This window comes from Habropoda laboriosa, unplaced genomic scaffold, assembly GCF_001263275.1.
Source record: "Habropoda laboriosa isolate 0110345459 unplaced genomic scaffold, ASM126327v1 scaffold269, whole genome shotgun sequence".
Taxonomy (NCBI): domain Eukaryota; kingdom Metazoa; phylum Arthropoda; class Insecta; order Hymenoptera; family Apidae; genus Habropoda; species Habropoda laboriosa.
In genome coordinates this window covers 138672-157735 of record NW_017100417.1, presented here as the reverse complement: position 1 = coordinate 157735, position 19064 = coordinate 138672, and the positions used below count along the sequence as shown (strand labels likewise).

The following is a 19064-nucleotide window of genomic DNA, read 5'->3' as shown; positions in this document are numbered from 1 at the left end:
TTCATTCAACACTTTGTAACTGATACTCGTTTCTTCCGTCGATTTGCGATACGTCCGCGTAGACTCGTCCTCTTCCCCTTTGTACGAGCTCCCATTCCCATCCAAAGAGTCCGAGATCTCCCTGAGCACCTCAGGCTCCAGAGAAATCTTTCTGCCTTCCTTCACCTCCCTCACCTTTTTCCTCAGTATGCTCAGTCTTTTGTCGAAACAAGGACTGCCTTCCTCCTCGATCGGCGATTTCATCCAGAGAGTCCTAGACCTCTTCCAATCCCCATCTCCGTACTTCTTCCTAGACTTCAACTTCTTCCTCTGCTTCGACTCCTCGTCCGACTCGTCGTTGTCGCTTCTGCTCCTCACGTGACGTTCCGTCTGAGTGGCCGTCGTTCTGTCAGTTTGAGTGGCAATGGCGACTTGTCCGGGAAGGCTTTGAGTTTCCAGGTAACTCGTGGAATCCATTCCAGCCCCAGCTCCTGCACGTCGGTTTTCTCTCTCTAGGAGCAATCGAGTGAGCAGAGCGTTCTGTCTGGCTAGTTCCAAGTCGTGAAAGGAGTACTGAGCGTTGTTCGATTGAACGCGGTGCTCTTTGGTAACGATTGGCGGCTCGATTACAGCGGTTTCTTGTTTCTCGTGTCTCAGGATCTCCCTCATTTGAGACTCTTTTTCCAGTTTCTGCGATTGATAGTCGCCGTGATCTATCACGAGTCTTTGTACGTTCGGACCTATCTCCTCGATGTGCTGTCTGTGACCAAGTTCCAGTCTGTCTGGTATGAGAATGATCTCTGGTGGAGGTTGTTGCTGTTGCTGCTGCTGGCAGATCTCTTTGGATCGTTGATGCGATTCCATGCTACGAGCTGCTTCGATGTCCTGCATCGACAACTCGTGCCTTGACTTCTGATCTTCGATGAATCGTTGCAGAATTATGTCCTTACCGTCTACGATCAAGGTTGTAGGACGGTGGTGATGGTGCGGGTGACTCGTCGCCGTGTCTTCCACTTGTCCTCGGGTTACCAATCGTAACACTTCGGCGTTTCCCTCGTGGAAGTAGTGTTGCTCTCTTACGGTCGTTTCTTCGTTCATGTCGGCTTCGATGTATCTGGAATCAGGCCTGAATCGAGGTTTTACTTCACATATGTGTGTAGTTTGAAAATTTTTGCAATATGTTTACTAATAGTGACAAATTTCTTCTCACATTATGAAACAAAATAGAGTAGAACTCTCTATGCAATCTCGATACTTGCAAACTTTGACTGTTGCATTAGGCCAACATATGACAGGGATTGTCACTTAGTTACGAGTAAATCAAATGAGATACAATGGGAGAGGGAGAAACGTGGATTTCGGTCTCATATCAGATCTACAACGTCTGATTGTGATATTCTTTTTGGCTTAGTAGAAGTTGTGCCTATTGGCTCAGGATCAATTTACCAACTTATTGGAATATGTTACTGTCTACTATGATGTTTTTGGATTAACATTTGTTAAATGCACGAACCTAGATGCTTGCATGCATTTTAAGCTCCGTTTTCGTGCAACTATCGAGGTTCTACTGTATTGCTGTGCAAAGCTGAAATTATTCCAATATGGACATACGAAATCCAACTCTGGAACTGTGCCAAGAAGAGCAATATGGACACTATCGAGAGATTTCGAAATAAAACCTTAAGGATAATAGCAGCTGCCCTGTGATAAAAGAACAAATGAAATATTTTGTGACAGCACATAAAAGTAGATTAGAGAAACATTGGATAAAAGCTTAAAACATACTCCGGAAATCAGAAGACTGACGAGAATAAAGTTATATCACATACGTGTAGGAAACGGAATGCAAAATGCAATTAGAAATTGGTAAAATGTAATTAGGATAAACAAAACTGATAACGCGTTATCGCTTCTAAGGAAAAACGAACGAATCTCGCTCTTCTTTTCCCTATTTATAAGGTCTTCGCGACCCGCGCTCGCTCTCTCTCTCACTCTCTTAGCAACTCGCATTCGTGCAATCACACTCGCTCTTGTTTAATAACAACGAACGTCGGAAGGCCACGGCCCGGTCATTAACCTCCTACATACGTTATACAGAACTGTAGTAAACTGGGCCACGAAGTGTTTAAAATATAACTGCAGCACACTTCAGCACTCACAATGACAATTTAATTTTTCTGTACTGAAATTCATTCACTTCCTGAATTTTTTTATTTTTATCTGCAGAAATGTTAGATTTTTGCAAAATAGAAGATACAATTCCATTTCATTTCTTCTTATAGGAAAAGTTATTCGGATACAAATGGACGTATTATTCGAGTCTCTTTTCTATTGCTCGCTAAATAGGAAGTATAATTAAACGTGTGGCAATAATTCACCAACCTTTGCCTATAAGCTTGACGCTGCAAGTCTGAACCTCTGTCCATTTCGTGTCGTTGTAAAGAATCCATTTCTGCGGTATCGTAGCCTCTCGCCTTTTGCCCTTCGACATCTTCCATGTACATTCTTTCTTGCTCGTTCATTCTGTCTCTTCTCGAGGGACCGTAAGAGGGCACGTCTCGTAATCTCTGAGCTTCGACGTTCATGTGAACGTCGTTTGGTTGACCGGAAATGTAAGCTACGTCACCAGGAAGCGAACAATTTTTGACGTTTCTTTTATTAAACTGCCAGTTTCTTCTTGTTGGGTCAGCACTCCATGCTTGCTTTCTTCCATTCCACGATACTGTAATGTAACGTCGAAGACATAATGACAGTAATGTTAAATTGCACAGGGTGGGTCATGTAAAACAGGCCATCTAATTATCTTCTCTAGTTACGGTGGTACGAGAAAATTTTTATACATAATTTAAACGGCTTCAAAGGGTTTATTTTTCTTTCAGGATCACTTATGTTCTTTTACACGAACGTATATATTTTTGTACCGTATGTTTGTAGCAAACATCGATGTGCATTTAAACGTGCATAATAATACGACTTGAAAATGACCATGTTTGCCATTGTTTGCCATTTCTTCCATCGAAAAAATTTTTCTTCCATTTTAGTCACTCTTTGAAACCATTTATATCGTGCATAAAAATTTCTGGTCCACTTGCGTGGCCCACCTTACATAAAACGTAAGATTTTACTCTGCAGCTGAAATTTATGCCAAGTTTAAGCAATTTTCAATTACACGACAGAGTAAATTCCCAGTGAATTATAATATTCTAAATTTTCCGTTGTCTCAAGTAAAATAAGATAAAATAAAAATTGTTAGATTTAATAATTTAATGAAAGCCTAACGAATCACGCTTAACGAAACATTTACGAAAAGATCTACCCTGAATAGCTGCTGCAGGCTGCCGATGAAGGTGTCGTTTCGGTCTTCCATCTGGTCGCACGACTAATATTTCCGAAGAATGCACCCGCCTTTTTCGCGGTGACATGTAAAATGGGCATCCGGGACAGATGCAGCAAATAATCAACGCGGCAATTGCCAAAAGCATAAGCAAACCCAAAATGATCAGAAGCCAGAATAACAATTTGTTCTCTGCTTTGTACACCGTCTAAAAGTTATTTTTCATTTCTAATTTTTAATTCACGTTAATCGAACATGCAGTTACAGGTAATTTCCTTAAATACTAATTATTCAGATTTTTTGTAACAGTATTCTCGTTTATTCAAGATGTGGAAAATCTTTAATTGAAATTTAATTTCAATTTTTCAGAAGGTTGGAGAACGTAGAATAACCTAAAGAATTACTCGAAAGAAATGTGAAATTGCTTAAAGATATAAATAAACAGAATTTGACGCATCGTGGAATTTTGACTTTTAATTTCGATTTTGTATTTGGTTTAGAAATCAATTTCTGACGAGTGTTTTTGTATTAATCTTGTGGACGTGAATATACTTTATCTTAAATAAGTAACATAGGTTATTAGTCTGAATAATTAGTGTTTATTAATGTAACTTAATTTTCAATATTAATTTCGATTTTTATTTTATTCTTCCATACGTACCACTTCTTCGTTTTGTACAGTAGTGATAGTATTGTTAATAATAGTCGTTTGAACTTCGTTGGTGTTAGTTTGACGGGGTATTCCATTGACAGAAGCTTTCGTATCGTTCACACGTATCGTTGTATTCATAATTGTATCTGAACCACTGATGATTCCTAAGCCATTAGCAGCTAAGGTTTCTCGGATCTTTTCGATGTCTACTAAAGACGTGCCTGGTTCTGTTTGCTCGATACGTGCCACAACAATGCTCCTAGAATATAGAATAGCATAACTTTGAGTTCTTATGTAGTTAATTACATATAAAGCTAAATGTAAGGAATACTTTTAATAAGACTGAATAGAATCTAACGACTATCATTCATTGCTTGTCATTTTTTTTGGAATTCGATATGTTTCTATATTTTTGTTACAATACGTGCGGTCTTCGGGTCTTTTTTGACCCATCGCCTTCTTATTTCTTTAAACGACTTTAATTTGGTATCAAGCTTATGTTTCCTTAACATTATATTTAAAGTTTATTGCCTAGGTAACAAAAATTGTTGCACATAAAGTGTACAGTCGAATAGAAGAACACACTAAGGTTAAGAATTAAAGACTAACTATGATAAAAGTGAAGATCGTATCTTATCTGAACACTTGATGCAGTACACTGTTTTTTAAATCAACTTTGAAATTAAATATCAAGGGTTGCACTCCTTTATCGAAGATATCGAAAATTTTTGGTTCGAATTTAATTTCACTTTACAGACGAAAATTGGAATATGAAGAACAACCTAATTATCTATTTAAAATTTTATCTTTTTACTGTAACGAAATAGATTGCACAAGATTTAAGCACTAAAAATGGTCATTCTTTTTTAAAGAAAAATGTTTAATTAATGTTTCCTTTTTCATCTGTGTTCTTGAAAAGTGAAGTGTTTTCATTGTTTTTGCAGTAGTATTTAATCTGACAAAAAGTATTTAATCACGTGTTAATATAAGAATTTCAATTTTTTGATCAAGTATGACATAATTTCGTCTCTGATCTGACTATTAGACTTCCTGTCGTTCGCTTATTGAAAAATTCTACGTCGAGTATTATTGAAATACTAACTTCTTGCCTCCACCTGGAAGTGTGCCTGTACTTCCAGTGTGATTTTGTTGAATATAAGGACGAGTTTCTAACACGGTAACTCGGCCACCAGTAATGGCAGCCAAAGTTTCAGCAGTCTTCTTCGAATCTGGATGCTCTCCTGGCACTACGAACATCATTATGCGAGCTTCCATTGCGACACCACTGATGACTCGAATTTCTGTTACGCTTGAAAGATGCGGAACACCTGAAAGAAATAGTATCGTGTCGTCTCTTTTCTGATTGTACCACTATTTCATAAACACCCTCAAGGCGAATAGCTTACAAATCATTTTAAACGAGCGAGTTAAGTGCTCTTCTTTGTTTATTCTCCGACATTATTATATTTTTTCACACTCCATATGCAGATTGGGTCGTTTGTGTCCAAATCTAGGTTTTTTACTGTTCAAAGCTTTCCAAAAATTTGAAAACACTCTGAGATAATAAATTCTGGGGGGAAATCCGAGAAACTTTAGCTGTTAATGGTTCAGAAATTAATGGCCTGTACAATTATGAATCCAACGGTACAAAAGCTTCTGCTAATGGAATTCCTCGTCGTACTAACACCAATGATGTTCAAACGACTATTGTCAACAATACTATCTCTACTGTACGAAATGAAGAAGTGGTACACATGGAACAATAAAATAAAATTTTTCAATAAAAACAAAAATTCGTTTTGGAGGAATATGAAAGTGAAATTTCGCTTGGGTCATTAATGACCCAGGCTGCCTATGGAGGATCAATGATCTATATACATTTCTACAAGAAAGTAGGCAATGTATTTTAAAGCATCTTGGTACTAATATTCAACAACCTTTTTGGAAAAGCAATTTTCTTCGGTTCACCTAAATTCAATTAACTTCAAATTACCTAAATCGTATGCTCTGGCAGTGAGGGTGTACAACGAGTCTTCGTTAGCTCGTTTTCGTCGTTTGGTCATCACTTCTGTTGTCACTTCTTTAGGAACGTTCGTTGAATTAATTTTGTTTCCATTATTCACCGATGATTCGTCATTGTCCACGTGTTGAATTTTCCCTTGACTTCCAACAAACTCTTTTCCAGCTTTCTTAGAGATCTTGTCGTAGGCACTTTGTTTCTTTCGCCTGATCTTTGTTACGGGAGATTGAAGAATTAGTTCACCGCTTGTTTCGTTTAAGTAAAATTTATTCTCGTAGTTCCCGTGGACTATTTCGTAGCGAATTATATTGTTGGGCGGCTCTGCGTCGGCATCGGTAGCCTGTGAATAATTAACTTCGTTGCTTAATTTAAATTTGTACTATAATGTAATTGTGCCGGAGAGATCGGTATTTTTATAGAATTACTGTGCGACAATATGGTATGTTCTTAACGGTAAATTAAAGCCTCTGACAAATTGCAATATAATCAATTTTTAAAGGGAAACTGTTTGAAATATATAAAATATAAATTCAATCTACTATGTGGATGTTCGATCGATGACATTAAATTTCACCGAGCAAAAATAGCTTGCGATGATGAATTATTTTTATTCCGATTTTCTTTAAAATTGATATATAAATTAAACATAGCTTCTGCAGAAAATTAAATTATTCACACAGAATATAAATATAGAGTAAATCTTAAATGCAATTTAATTCTTCAAAGAAGAATTAATAAATGCAAAATTATTTTTATTTTGAATTTGTTTAAAATTCGTATCTGCACAAAATTACAAAATTAAATTAAATTACCTTTATATAAGCAGGTGACGTGAAATTCGTTAAATCAGTGTTCAACATAAATTCGTAGATATCCTTTTCGAATATAGGCGCGTTATCATTAACGTCCAGTAAATGAACTATCAACGAAACAACTCCGCTGTTACCGTTCCCATTCTCGTCTCTAGCTTCAACGGACAATACAAGTTTTGCTGCAGTTTCACGGTCCAAGGAAGAGCCCATAGCGACAGTTATCAACCCTGTACGAGAGTCCATACTGAAAGCTTCGCTCCCTTCTCCTGTTATACTGGTATACTGAATACTGCCATAAGCACCTGTGTCCTTATCAGTTGCGTGCACCTGTTAAGAGAAATGACATATCGTAATATTTCATTTAACGAGAAATATTAACCACTTTTTTAAAAGAACAAGTTAGAGTTGCAAAGTAATGAAATATTTTATTTTGTAATTGTATTAATGAAAACGTTGAAATTGTACAGTACTGTGCGAAGGATTTACGTGGATATCTAACGAATCTCTCTGACAGTGCGAAGAAATAGTATTTAAAATAATGAATAATATTAAAAGTAACATTTCAAAATTTATTAAAGAGACCGTGCATTCTTTCCGTAAATGTCATAATGCATTTGAAAGATACCTGTGTGAAATTGTTTTACCTGAATCACACGTGACCCCGCAGTCACATTTTCAGACAACGTTACTTCGTAGAGTTCATCTTCGAATACCGGTGGATTATCGTTAACGTCTCTTAAAAATATAGTAACTGGCACTGATGCCGATAGGTTCGTTGCTGGACCAACTTCTTGTGCCACAATCTGAATGACAAATATTTCAGATTAATAATCGACTTAGAATTTTGTGAATTTTCTTTTTCTTTTGTGGCTAAGAATGAATTAATTTTGCGAAAATATACGGCTAATTCTAAATGAAAAGTACTATGAAGTAACTTCGATTTGGAGAATTGGAGAAAACTTTAAATTTATGTCTCGAATTCCCAAGATGCTTAACTTTTAGCTTCTGTTTCTAATTAAATATGATGTATCTAACTTTGAAACAACATAAGCTAATTCGTTTGATTTATTCGATATTGAACAAACTGAATTGCATTTAATCTGCTTTATATTATTTAACATCGTTGTCAATTTTCATCTGAAAATTTACACGTGCCTTGAAAGATATAACTTTGTATAGTTCATAATCAATGAGAGTATTGTCTCGGACGGTAATAATGAAGTCTGCAGTGCGTTCCGCAACTGTTGGATTGATTTCAAAGGTACCGTTGTTATTTTCCAACTTCAACGCAAAAACACCAGCTTTTCCAATATCTTCGTCCTTCACTTTGGTCGAATATTGTTCACCAAAGTTTATCACAGTTCCCGGTTCCAGATTTTCATCGATCGTGGCAGCATAGCTACAACGAAAAAATAAAGAGTTTCATACACATAAGTTTAATATAATCGAATTATTTTTGAAAAGAATTTGTTATTCATCTATCGGTCATCAAATTGAGACGAACTTTTGTTGGAGCTTTCATATAAGATATATATTTGCGCTCCACTGGTCAGGAAAGGGTTAAGCAAACGACTCGAAAGTAGCACTAAATGCGTAAGAAAGAAACTATCCTTGTTTTCGTTAACTTCAGTGAAAAATTCTAAATTCTATTCAGTGGAATATTTCCAAAATAAAGGAAAAAATCGAAGAAAGTAAATAAAATTGGAAAATTTTGCTGGTTTTGTAGATTGACGTGAATTGTATTATACATAAAATGAAATAAAACTCGCTGAAATATGAAGATATCTGTAATTTAGCTCGATGTCAACGTGCAACTGATTTATTAATTAACCATCTATTTTATTCATATTATTATTGTTATTACTGTTGATGTTTCAGGTACCAACTTATCGCTCTCGAAGTACGGTGGACTGTTTCCGGGCTCCCCAAGAAGAAATCCAACGTCAACAACTGTTGCTTGAGCTGGAGGCTCCTCTCTGCTTCTTCGTATTTCTTCAGCAACAACGGTAAGTACAACTGGTGCTCCCACATGCGTAATTTGCGTAAGCTCCTCCAAAGGTCTAGCAAGTGTGATTTCACCTATCAATTGCACGCAAGTTTTGAATATTTATTGTTTACAATATAAATGCTCCTCGTATGAATAATTTAAACTGATAGTCCAAAGAAACTTAAACTGTTTTCTTATCCTATGGATACAGATAGGATGAAATTTTTAAGCTTGCTGCAAGTGTTTGTGTGTGATTTTTATTTACAAAGAGAAAGGTCGTTAATTAAGATTTATTCGATTCGCAAAAATTAAATAATCAATTCTGTTTATTTTTCGTAAGAAAATTCCAGTTATAGTATGTAGCTACATAAATTTTTATTTTACCAGTACTGCAAAATTAATTGTTATTTTTGCATTCGCGCGTTGATCTGTTTGTACGTTGAAACAGTGGTCCGTGTTATTATTAAATTGTTGTTATTACGAGTGATGAATAAAACATTTGGATCAATGACCCCTTTTACTTATGTACAACGTACAAAGCACGCATGTCTAGTGGTAGAAATTTTCCATAACACATCACGAAATGAAGCTTTACGAATGGAATTGCCTCTATTAATATGTATTGCAGTATACTATTTTCGTACCCTGTGTGTTATATTTGTTTTGTTATCGTAGGTATGCAGTGTTCCTCTTATTTTCATGCCAGTGACAATGGAAATTATGTAGTTATGGAACACACTTCGTAATTATTGATCTAACGCCACTAACATATTTTCATTTGACCAACGAAATGCAGTATTTAAAGTAAAGCTATAGTTTTTCGATAGAAAATCCTAATTCTGTTCAATTTAAATAATTTGCAAAGAAGAATTTATGCGCAGCTAATTAAAACTTAATTAATAATGCATTGATTTTTGACTGTCACTTATCAAAATTTTATACAAATTTAGTATAAAAAGTATAAATTTGTGTAAATATTTTCAGTAAATTCATTGTCTCTGTAAAGCTTTAAATGTAATTTGCATTGAAGTGTTTTCCTATGGTTCTTTAATGTAAAACATTTTTAAATTTAAATTTCTAGCAAATTTTTAATTTTTATAAATCAATCATTGAAAGCTAATTTTGTTAAATTAATATAAAAATATAGCATTTTCACAAATTTTGACAAATAGTAACAATTTTGTAAGGACTTTTTAAGGTCAAATAATTGAATATTAAACTTGCAATGACAAAAAGTCTTCCTTCACATTCAGCAAGTAAATTTAAGATAGATCTCGGTACAATTTCCATTCAGCAAGTGTCCCACTACTCATTTAATAATCTCCAACCAAACCGCGATTGTGTAATCAACACGTGCTACAATTACAACAGAAATTTCGCGGCTGTAATTAAAAAGCGAGGGTTCTTATCGCCTTCGTTTATTACACCTTCGCCTAAAATTACGGCCGCCTGTTAATGTCCAGTGGCTACAATAGACCGGCCTAAAATAGACGCGTTTATCTCCTATATTCCTTCTAACCCTGTCCACTTCTTTTTCATCATTTTTCTCTGGCGGCTACGTCTACACACACACACACGGCTGCGAAGAGGTCGCATGCTTCGTGTCACGAAATGATAAGCATCGCGGCCTGAAAAGCAGAGACTGACCCCTAAGTACGATCGATACCGTGCTCTACACCGTCAAGACTTTCTTCTGACCACTTCTATCGAGTTCTGGCCACTTCTTTGCCTGACTCATTTTCGGTTCCGTGAAAAACTCCCTATCACCGATCTCACACGCTCGATAATAAGTTCGTGCGAGCTGTAATCACCCGAAAACAAGCGTATAAAGTTGCCACAGCGCCCGCTTGCGTACTTCTCGCCGTTTCTACAGACGTAAGAAGCGTTCCTTTTGGAAAACGTTACACGGAACGGTAGATTTTATCGTTGAAAGTCGACGAACGCGAAGGAAAGTAAATTTTTTGATGGATAACCGAGCGAGTCTGTCTCTGTTCTTATTGATCACCGATGTGTTTTTCACCGTAATGGAATCTCTTTTGACCACAGTCCGCGCGGTTTCGTTTATTTCTCATCGCGTTGAAATTGCATACGTAATTCTCTTTCCCGTATTGATTGAGCCTGTGAAGAGCATGAATCATTCTTTGACGCGTTTCAACGCCGCAGAAGAAGATGTGGTAAATTAATTTCAAGTTTCACTCTCGTCGAGTGGATAATTCGTGGGGAATCAGGTCACTCCGATGTGTGCATACCTGTGAATAATTCGCCTACCGATAGGAATACCAGAAAATGTAATTACACCCTTTGTGAATCGGTGTGCTTTCTGTTTCCACTTAAGGTAATCAAATTTTAGCCACGCTTTGTGAACTTTATACGCTGATTGATACAAGTGCTGATTAGGAGATTTGAAATGAACGTAGGTACATGTGTTGCGTGTTTGACGAAGATTTTGGTGTAACTGATACAATTTTATATTTCTGGAAAATTAGAAATGTAAGAAACCTGTTTTACGTCTACATAGTACAGTGCAGAATTATTACCAGAGGTGATTATATCAAATTTTTAAATTACGTTCTAAGAGAAGATTGAGAAACCACGACGAAATACCAAACCATCTTGGCTTCGTTAAAGACACTAAACTAACCGAAAAAATATAGCGAAACAACGCAGACTGTTACGTCGCTAATAACTTCGTAGTTGATGCGACGAAAAAGAAGGAGAAGAAAAACATTGAGAAAATTTTTAGACATAATTTAAACGGTTTCAAAAGGTAAATAACGATGGAAGGAAGTTTCACAATCGATTCGAAATTTTGGTATCCAAGATCATTTTAAAGTCACATCAAAAATGTCTGCTACGACATACAGCAGCAAAAATATATGCATTCATGTGAAGAAGCATAGGCGACCTTGAAAGAAAAATAGAAAAAAATGGCGTTTGTGCAAAATTTTTCTCTCACCTTGTAGAAATAAGGGACGCCGTATGCCTTACCGTGGGTAATAATTGTTTGTTCTGGATACAATTTCTAAAATGATGCATTTTCTTACCACTTGTTTCCGAGATGTTAAAAAACGGTGTAAAAGGATTGCCTTCAGACACGAGACCGTACACGATTTCACGTGGCACTCCTTTATCTCCGTCTTCTGCATGCACTCGTAGCACTATATCACCCTGAAATCGGCATTCGAATAAATTTCTTTTTTTCGTACGTTTTCGTATCAAAGATATCGTTTCTTTTTACTCAAGCACTCTGCTTTGAAACGTTCTCAGTGAAACTGTTCCACTTGATAAAGATATAAGTATTAGGTAGCACTATCTGTAATATTTTTGTTTATTATGAAAACACGAGTTAATTGGATTTCGGTGATTTTAAATTTCAGTAATCATTGGTGTGTGAATATTAGACTATATTTACACATAATATTACCCATATAATAGTTTATAATTTAAAAGAAATATTATTTACAATGGTATTATGAATATTATTTGTAATGATATTATGAATATTTACTAAAATTAATATAATATTGCAACTTGCATTCTAAAATATCACAGGGCTAATATTACCGGTAAATATTGCATTACATTTTCTACAAAATCTCCAATTAGTTATTACAGATCTCACTCAGTTTCTTCGTTCAAAATTTCAGTAACAATAGCTACATAAATATTAAATAAAAGATTAACTTACAGATTGTACAGAATTATTAATCCTCGTTAAGGGCGGTGCCAACGTAAAGATAGGAGGAACATCTTGAACATCTTGAACTACCACAACTACGCTTAAACCAGCGATATTTCTTGTATCCTTTCCAGGTTCTGTATACGGATCCTAGCGAACAACGTACGTTATGAAATCTTCTCGAAACTTGTTAAAGATGTCCGTTGAAACTTTACATACCGTGGCGTACATAGTGAGAGTGTACATAGACTGTGTTTCAAAGTCTAGTTCACCAATTAGGGTAATTACTCCTCGCGTTTGAGTAGGCGTTTGCCGTTGTCTTATAGTGAAAAGTTCTTTCGGTTGCTGTAAAGTCAATATCGAATTGCAAGGTACGTGTCACGACTTAGAACAGAGATAAGACTCGTTTCTCTATTGTAGCTGCATTCTGATTTGTTTACTTATGGTTGCTGTAAAGTCAATATCGAATTGCAAGGTACGTGTCACGACTTAGAACAGAGATAAGACTAAGTGAAGTTTCTCTATTGTAGCTGCATTCTGATTTGTTTACTTAGCAGGTTGTACACAATTAATTTGGCGCCTTTTCTCACGAGCTTCAATGTTTATTTACAGAAAAACAAATGTAATCACGTTTTCCTATTTATCGGAGAAACTAATGAAATTCGAAAACTCGGGTAACCGATGAATTTTCTCGCGGTTTTAGTCGATTAGGTCGTAAGATTTTGTGAAAAAAGGCACCGAATTAACTTGTATATTTAATAAAAACGATGATTATTTGGCAACTTACCCAGAGTTCAATATAAACAGGTTTGCCACTCCAAGAATTAGCTCTTACCAGAAGATAGTCTAATTCTTTGCCTGGTTTGGTATCCTACACAGGTAGACATAATCACCTCGAGAAACTAATTTTACAAACAAAATTGGAATAGTAAAGAACGTAGCAGATAGAATCTAAATTTTTTATTTAAACGTCGATAATATTGATTTATGAAATGAAAATTTGACGCACTGCATAGTACGCTGTTTCACACTTTCACGTTTTCAGTACGTGGACATAAAATTGAATATGAGTTTTATATATGAAGGGAAAATAATTTATTCAAAATTCTACTGTTTTTATTATCATTTCCACTGAATTGTAACTTTTACTATTTAATTAAAACTTATAGAGTTTATTGCATAGTAACTGTTACGTTAAATTTTCACAGTGATGATTCACATTAAAATAGAAAAGAAATAGAAAAGCTTTTGGCACGAAAATTACTTTTGCCAATTTTCCTGATTAAATTTATATATCTGAAGTTTCTTATGCGTCTATGAATATTTAACTCAATGAAATTTAACAAATAAGAAAGAAACTAACACAATTGATATAATTTCAGTCTAAAAGGACCACAATTAATTAACGCTAAATTTAATAAATTAACATTAACAATAACTCAAATATATTTCGTAAGGTTTTAGTAATAAAATCTGAATAATATAAAAGAATGAAACATTGTTTTGTATAGTCATTAAATTGTCCGTGAGAAAACGTAGAACAATTTTTTATCGTGGGGAACGTGTTAAAAGTACTACTAAACGAACTGAATGGTCTTACTGATCGTCGTAATTCGACCAATAAACAATTACCTCTGGTACCATTATGAGAGAAGGTATATGTGGGAATATTTTATCACGTGGGGTGGTGGCGTTTGTAACAGAAATAGTAGCTTGCATCGAGTTCGAGTCACCCTTCGTGTCCCTAACCCTCACGGCGAAATCGTGAAGACGACCAGGAACTAGTCGTTTCGTTAGAATCACATTAGCCTGGCATACTTTGTTGTACAATGTGCACGGTAGATTGTCGATCCTTACAACAGGTGTGATCGTAGCTAAACAAATAAAAAAATTACATTCGTTTTAATGCATAAGTTCGTATTCGTTCAATATTTCTTAACTTCTACAGCCAAAAATGATTGCATTATCAAATGGAAAATGGCATTAAAAATCTTTTAGAGGCTTTTTTCAATTGCAACAAAATTTCTTTCAAGGAAAATAGAAGTATTTGAATTAAATAGGCTTTTAAAATTTTAAATGCAAGTGTTGATTATAAATTAAAGTGTAATATTTTTTGATTGAGATATATTTTGATGATTATTGACGTTGAAAATAGAAAAATCTACTTCAAGCTGTGAATAATAAATTCTTCTTGTTTACACGAATTTGTTACCGAAGGCTTAAAGCAGATTTAAATTATTTTCAAATATTTAATGTTTTGATACTTTCACGCTGTAAACGTTGAAGCAGGATAAAATTTATTCAAACTGTCGTGGTTTTAAAGGTTCACAATAAATAAGAAGCAAGAAATGAACAATTACCGGTTATTTCAAAAACTAGTGGAAAATCTGCATCCTGATCAGTCGCGCGAAGTCGGAATATGACTGAATCTACTTCTGCATCCGCTGGAACCAGAACTAACCCCATATCCGTTGAGGTATCAAAACGTGGACGAGCACCCTTCGTCCACGCAAAAACGAACCCGAAATAAATCCACACTTTGCACCATTCTCCTGCAAAGGACATTCTGCGAACAAAGAATCATTTCTTCTCCTTAATAAATTATTAACACTTCGGTTTAAGAAATTTGATCGGTTTGTGCCGTACAAAATTTTTTCTAGATTATGCAATAAATTTAATACCTTAATGTTTATATTATACTTCGTTTGAAATCAGAATTATTGCAAATATTCGATACTTTCGATGCATACTTATCAGCGACATACACATATGCTGTTCTAAGCATGAAAAAACCATCATGAATTGTGTCTTTAACTGGTCCAGATGACCAATCTTTTCGTGAATGTTCGTTTCATAATACAAACAAAAGCTGTTTTCCTATTGTTCAGAGAAATTAAATGTTTGTGATATTTTTAGTACTATCTAAAATTTATATAAATTACAAAAGGGAAAATAAACAAGTTCAAATAAATATTATTTACGAGACTACTATTTTTTAACAAATTTTAGGAAGAAATAGAAGAGGGAGACCCTTTAATATCATTTTCGTAAAAGAATTAAGATTGCTTAAATCAATTTAAAAAGTACTTAGTAAATATCAAAAATAATCATTTTTCTTAAATGTCGGAATATCTTCTTTCGTAATAGTTTAGTAACAAATTCACCATTTTACCGTGTACTTTTTGATTGCACAAAACTGATATAGAATATTTCACAGAATATGGGACGAAAAAATATTAATTATGCATTCAACATTCGCTATTAATACCTATATTAATTATACAATATAATTTTGTTAATTCGAAAAATTCTTAAAATGCGATAAAGTATTAAAAAAGGGTACAGAATTAAAAATGTTATTGGAACTGTTAGAAATAACGAGAACCATGTATTTTCTAATCGATGTTTGTCGAATTTCCACCTTGCCACGTAAATGAAATGATCGATATCTTGTTATACGAGTTTCCTTGTTTCTTTTCTAAATATTGCAAGAATAATCTAGCGAGTTCAAACCCTCTCAAACTGACTGACAGTCATTCCATTTATCGAGCAAGTAATTATTTAAGGGAGCCGGTGGTCATTCCTCGATACCGCGTGATAGGGCGCACACCCTTTCCTTTCCAGTAATGGCAGTCTTAATTTGTTCGTGATAATCCGAGCAAATAACTCGTTACAACGTGATTAATAAATAATTATCACGTTGTTTCAAAAGGTATCCTTTTTACCAAGCTTTTTCTCATCTTGGGTAATTTATGTTTATGTAAATGCTTCGTTGTGTATTGTTTTGAATGGAAATTCTAAAAATTTTCATTTTGCATTTCTTGATAATTTGGGACTTTAAAATATTAAAAATATTCTGTGAAAATTCGCAATGTGACATATTAGGCGAATCAGAGTTTGAAAAATAAAGCGTACACTTATAAATTTCGTTGGTATACGACTATCGGAAATTTAGTGCAACGAAAGGACATTCGGTGACATACATTATCGCCTTCAATTTCCGATTACCAAGTAGAAATTTATCGATTCATTGTTGAGAAATAATTCTTGAATGATTCAACGAAGATACAGAATTCTCATTTTACGGCACAAGTATTCGTTCAAAAATGTTTCCAAAAATTGCACCCCTTTTCAGATTTAAATTAGCACAGTGTTCATGTGAAATTTACAATTTACAAATCAAACTGTTTTCTTATGTATTAATTCGACGAATTTTCACATTTCTCTTATGATGAATCAACAAAGAAATACAACAAAAAATACAGTAGATTGTCCTGAATCGAGAATATTTATCAAAATCGACGATCTACACAATTAATAATTAATTGTATTAATAGAATTAATACTGCGTAACAGCGCGTCATCTGTATTAACAATAAAGATTCTCGGTTTCGATAAAATCCGAAATATTGATTTTATAATCAAGAAACGAGGTCGTGACCATTCATTATTCGAAACTAAAACATGTAGGCTATAGTGTCCGTCAAGTCAGCGGCCTGTTCTCCACAACAATCGTAAACCTTTTTCGTAGTACAAGAATGTCTGATGTAATAGTAAAACAGGAGGTTTTATGGCAACCAGAAAGAAAAGTACGTTAATTCCTGAACGTAAAATGAATTTACTTCGTCTAACAAGTGAGATACCATCGTGTTGCTGTTAATTTGGATTTCTAGCTTTATTTTTCCATGCTTTCGTCGTTTAGGGTTTTTAGAAGCATGTTGGTTGTGGATATTGTTAAAATTACTATTTTCTTATGTGAAAATAAATTATTTGAGCAATATTATCAAGTACTTAATTGAAGACAGTAACACGTAGAAAATAATGATTGTTAAATACATGTAATATTAGTATAAATTAGCAGGATAATTATGACACTTCTCAACAACATTATATTTAATTTTCAATTAAGCGAATGTTAGATAAAAATTGAAAATACTTCTGCGTGTTAGGTATTCAATATCTTAAAATCAAATTTTTAAATATTACTTTCCCAGAAGATTTAATTTTTCCCTAATTTTGTAATTACACATAGGTAACATAAATTCTAACACTTATTTAAAATTATTATTTATACTATACTTGCATGTTCCACGTGTCACAAGTTATGAATAAAAATCAATTGGAGAATAGAAAAGTAACAAATACAAATAAGAGTACCATTTAATTGTGTAACAAAGTAAATAAATAAACAAGTAAACAAGTATATCAAATATAAAAATTAAGTTCAATACAATCCTATTTTCCACTGTTAAAATAATTGCACATTATTTAGCCAAAAATTTTAAAAATCTTTGGAAACACTTTTATAGTTACAAGGTGTCTTAATTTCCATAAAGTATTTCGGCTTGTACCCACAAGGCAGATAGGAATAGTGTTAACAATTAATTAAAAATGACAAAATTAACGATTACTCTAATTATCTTTCCGTGATAATTGTTCTTTAATTTTTGTCCAAAGGTGCTAAAATTGATTCAATCTTTAAGTACACCTGCCTGGACGAACTATAGCTACGTAATTTACACTATGACATGACCCGCCACGTGCCGATGAAATCACTATAACAGAAGTAGAATGGGGAACACGGGATATCGCACGTAGCAGAAACAGAAGTAGGTCATGGACTATATATAGTACTGAGCTAACAAATTTTTACGTCCATTTTACTAATGTGATAGAATAAATGAAAATGATCCTTATAGTTGAGCAATCTTGAGGAAGTGTATGGAACACGGGATATCGCACGTAGCAGAAACAGAAGTAGGTCATGGACTATATATAGTACTGAGCTAACAAATTTTTACGTCCATTTTACTAATGTGATAGAATAAATGAAAATGATCCTTACAGTTGAGCAATCTTGAGGAAGTGTATGGACGTTCCTCAGAGTTAATATCACGCAAAGAAATCGTCGATAAAGTATCACGTAAATATCTTCGGTCTCGAGATTTGGTGAACGAGCGGATCATACATGGTAACTGGGGGTAAAAAACATAAGAAGCACGTTGTTATTGATATCGGAGAGTACGTACGTGAGAATTTATTGCGAGATATATTTAGAGAGGGACAATCAAATTATCATTATTCTTTTTACGTGTGTATTTAGTTACTGTTGTTATCAAATATATTCATATTTAACTTGTTAACAAGTGTTATACAACCACAGGACGTTCCTTAGAGTTAATATCACGCAAAGAAATCGTCGATAAAGTATCACGTAAATATCTTTTTTTTGCAAATGGTAATCTTTGTTCACTTAGATCTGATTAAATAAACTACACAAATATCGATTATAGAATTTATTCACATTGTTTGGAGGAGTTTCTCGTTTATTTTTTACCAAGAGAATCATTTGATAACGATTTAAATATTCTTTGTCACTTAGATATGCAAAATTAAAAATGAAACATTGATTTATCGATTATCTAACGATATTATAATATCCCGGCTAGAAATTTAAGTTAGGCAGACATTAGACGTCCGACACTGAGATGTCTGTAAATATTCCTACATATAAGTTTGAGAGCCCCACTCCGCCTAATTTAGGTGTTAGCAATGCCCAACCTAAGCGTGCGCTCGGCCATCCCCATTTCAGCCACGTACG

The 19064-nt window shown here is 34.3% G+C and overlaps 1 protein-coding gene across 1 annotated transcript in view; it reads right to left on the bottom strand.

The window, feature by feature from the left end:
- The window catches only part of LOC108575482, a 78754-nt gene that overhangs the window by 7066 nt on the left and 52624 nt on the right, over window positions 1-19064 (bottom strand). The window contains exons 24-39 of the mRNA XM_017938301.1: window positions 14824-15029; window positions 14096-14337; window positions 13251-13334; window positions 12683-12808; window positions 12473-12613; window positions 11829-11952; window positions 8684-8876; window positions 7953-8196; window positions 7442-7600; window positions 6798-7124; window positions 5959-6325; window positions 5068-5293; window positions 3975-4224; window positions 3296-3521; window positions 2362-2701; window positions 13-1093 (exon numbers count right to left, since the gene is read on the bottom strand). Coding sequence (XP_017793790.1) covers window positions 13-1093; window positions 2362-2701; window positions 3296-3521; window positions 3975-4224; window positions 5068-5293; window positions 5959-6325; window positions 6798-7124; window positions 7442-7600; window positions 7953-8196; window positions 8684-8876; window positions 11829-11952; window positions 12473-12613; window positions 12683-12808; window positions 13251-13334; window positions 14096-14337; window positions 14824-15029 — 4336 coding nt within the window. The remainder of the gene's footprint in view (window positions 1-12; window positions 1094-2361; window positions 2702-3295; window positions 3522-3974; window positions 4225-5067; window positions 5294-5958; window positions 6326-6797; window positions 7125-7441; window positions 7601-7952; window positions 8197-8683; window positions 8877-11828; window positions 11953-12472; window positions 12614-12682; window positions 12809-13250; window positions 13335-14095; window positions 14338-14823; window positions 15030-19064) is intronic.